This window comes from Myotis davidii, unplaced genomic scaffold, assembly GCF_000327345.1.
Source record: "Myotis davidii unplaced genomic scaffold, ASM32734v1 scaffold223, whole genome shotgun sequence".
NCBI lineage: Eukaryota > Metazoa > Chordata > Mammalia > Chiroptera > Vespertilionidae > Myotis > Myotis davidii.
The window spans coordinates 3,790,450-3,792,441 of NW_006294609.1; the positions used below are offsets into that span (position 1 = coordinate 3,790,450).

General features: G+C 43.9%; 1 protein-coding gene across 1 annotated transcript in view; it reads left to right on the plus strand.

The window, feature by feature from the left end:
* Positions 1-1,992, plus strand: part of TCTN1 (tectonic family member 1) — a 26,356-nt gene that overhangs the window by 20,559 nt on the left and 3,805 nt on the right. The window contains exon 12 of the mRNA XM_015567270.1: positions 1,536-1,698. Within this exon, the coding sequence (XP_015422756.1) occupies positions 1,536-1,698 (163 nt within the window). The remainder of the gene's footprint in view (positions 1-1,535; positions 1,699-1,992) is intronic.

Genomic DNA, 1,992 nt, shown 5'->3' on the forward strand with positions numbered 1-1,992 from the left:
CAATTTTTTTATTTTAAATCTTAGACCCATAAGCCATGTGTCATGGTTCAAAGTAAAACTATTACAACCATTTTAAAAAATATATATATATATATTTTTTTTTACAGAGAGGAAGGGAGAGAGATAGAGAGTCAGAAACATCGATGAGAGAGAAACATCGATCAGCCGCCTCCTGCACATCCCCCACTGGGGATGTGCCCACAACCCAGGTACATGCCCTCGATCGGAATCGAACCTGGGACCCTTCAGTCCACAGGCCGACGCTCTATCCACTGAGCCAAACTGGTTTCGGCCATTTTTAAAATCAAATAGAGTGGAGTAAAAACCTCAAGGCTTTGTATGTTTTGTTTTTAAGGTTGCATAGCACTTGAGTTCACAGCAAAAATACTTCCCCTAGAAGTCCTTGCTATAGGTCTGCATTTTAATATACTGCACACAACATAGCAAGCCCGGTGAGAGGAAGCCTGAGTGTGCACTGCTTTTAATTTACCTTTTTATTATCAAACATGCGTCTGCTGTAAAATGTCAAATGGCTCTGCATGGCTTAGTCTAAAATAGCAGTTCTTACCCTCACCTGCCCCACCCCATAGGTAGTAACTCTTATAGCTGATTTTTTTGAAATTTACCTTCAAATCTTTAAATGGCCTGCATGTAACGCTATTTCTTGATATTTTAGTTTTATAGATTATTTCTTGAGTTCCCACTATGGAAGATGAAAATCTGGCTCTATTCCCTTTCACCCCCTACCCCACCATCCACTCCCTTCTGACCCTGTAACTCCCCAGGGTAATTTTGTCCTTATTTTGGTTAGACTAGTATGCGCCATTTACATTTTTACATTATTAGTTCTGTTTTGTTGTTGTTAATCCTCACCAAGGATATTTTTCCATTCATTTTTAGAGAGAGTGGGGGGGGGGTGCTGAGGGAGAGAGAAATAGAGAGGGAAACATCAATTGGTTGCCTCCTGCACATGCCCTGGGGCCATGGAACAAACCTGCAACCCAGGTAGGTGCCTTTGACCGGGAATTGAACCTGTGATGGCGCTCTAACCACTATGCTCCCTAGCCAGAGCTTACGTTATTAGTTCTGATCATTTTAGACCAGCATTTGTGAAAGGGGGGTTCAGAATACATTTCCACAAGATGTCAGTAGGGTTAGGTCTATGATTCAATATGTTTGGGAAATACCAATTAAAGTTAAAAACATGTTCCTACTGTAGGACTTCTCAGAGCCTTTAATATGCCAGTGTACTTCAGAAGGGACATGGGTATGCAATAGTTCTCAAACCTTTGGCCATGGAACCTTTCTGGTACAGAGCCACTTGATGGGACACAGTTTGAGAAACATTGTTTTGTATGCATCTCCTTGGCCAATGACTATTTTTTAAAGTTAGAAACAGTTTGGCTTCTTTCAAACAATCCCCTTTTGGAGAGTGAGAAAATAAACCACAGAGAGCATGTGTGTTGTTGAGCCTGTGAAAAATGCTGGTGTGAACAACAGCCTCATTTGATTGACTTCTTTTTCCTTCTCCAAAGACTGACCAGCACTATCACGTGTCCACTTGTCGTGGAGAAGGTGAAGAGCCTGCTGAAGGGTCAGGGCTTCCCAGATTATGTGGCCTCTTTTGGAAATTCTCAGGCCCAGGATGTGCTGGACTGGGTGCCTGTCCACTTCATCACCCAGGCACCCCACACGAAGGTACAGGGGGAGAAGTTGAAGGCCATGTAATGGCGATCTCTCTTTCTTCCGTGCCGCTCCACCCCGTGGGAGGTAGATGGCTCTGGGCCGGAGCCTGGGATTGACCATCAGATGGGCCCGGACCCTGAATACGGATTTTGTCCTTGTTAACACTGCTGTCACTGGCCATTGATTTTGTGGGGTTGGGCCCTTTCCTGTCTGTGAAGTGGGAATGATGGCTGTAGTACCGACCTCATAGGGATTGTTGAGTTAATGAGGTGATTAATATTCATGGTGCCTAGTGGTTACTCCGTA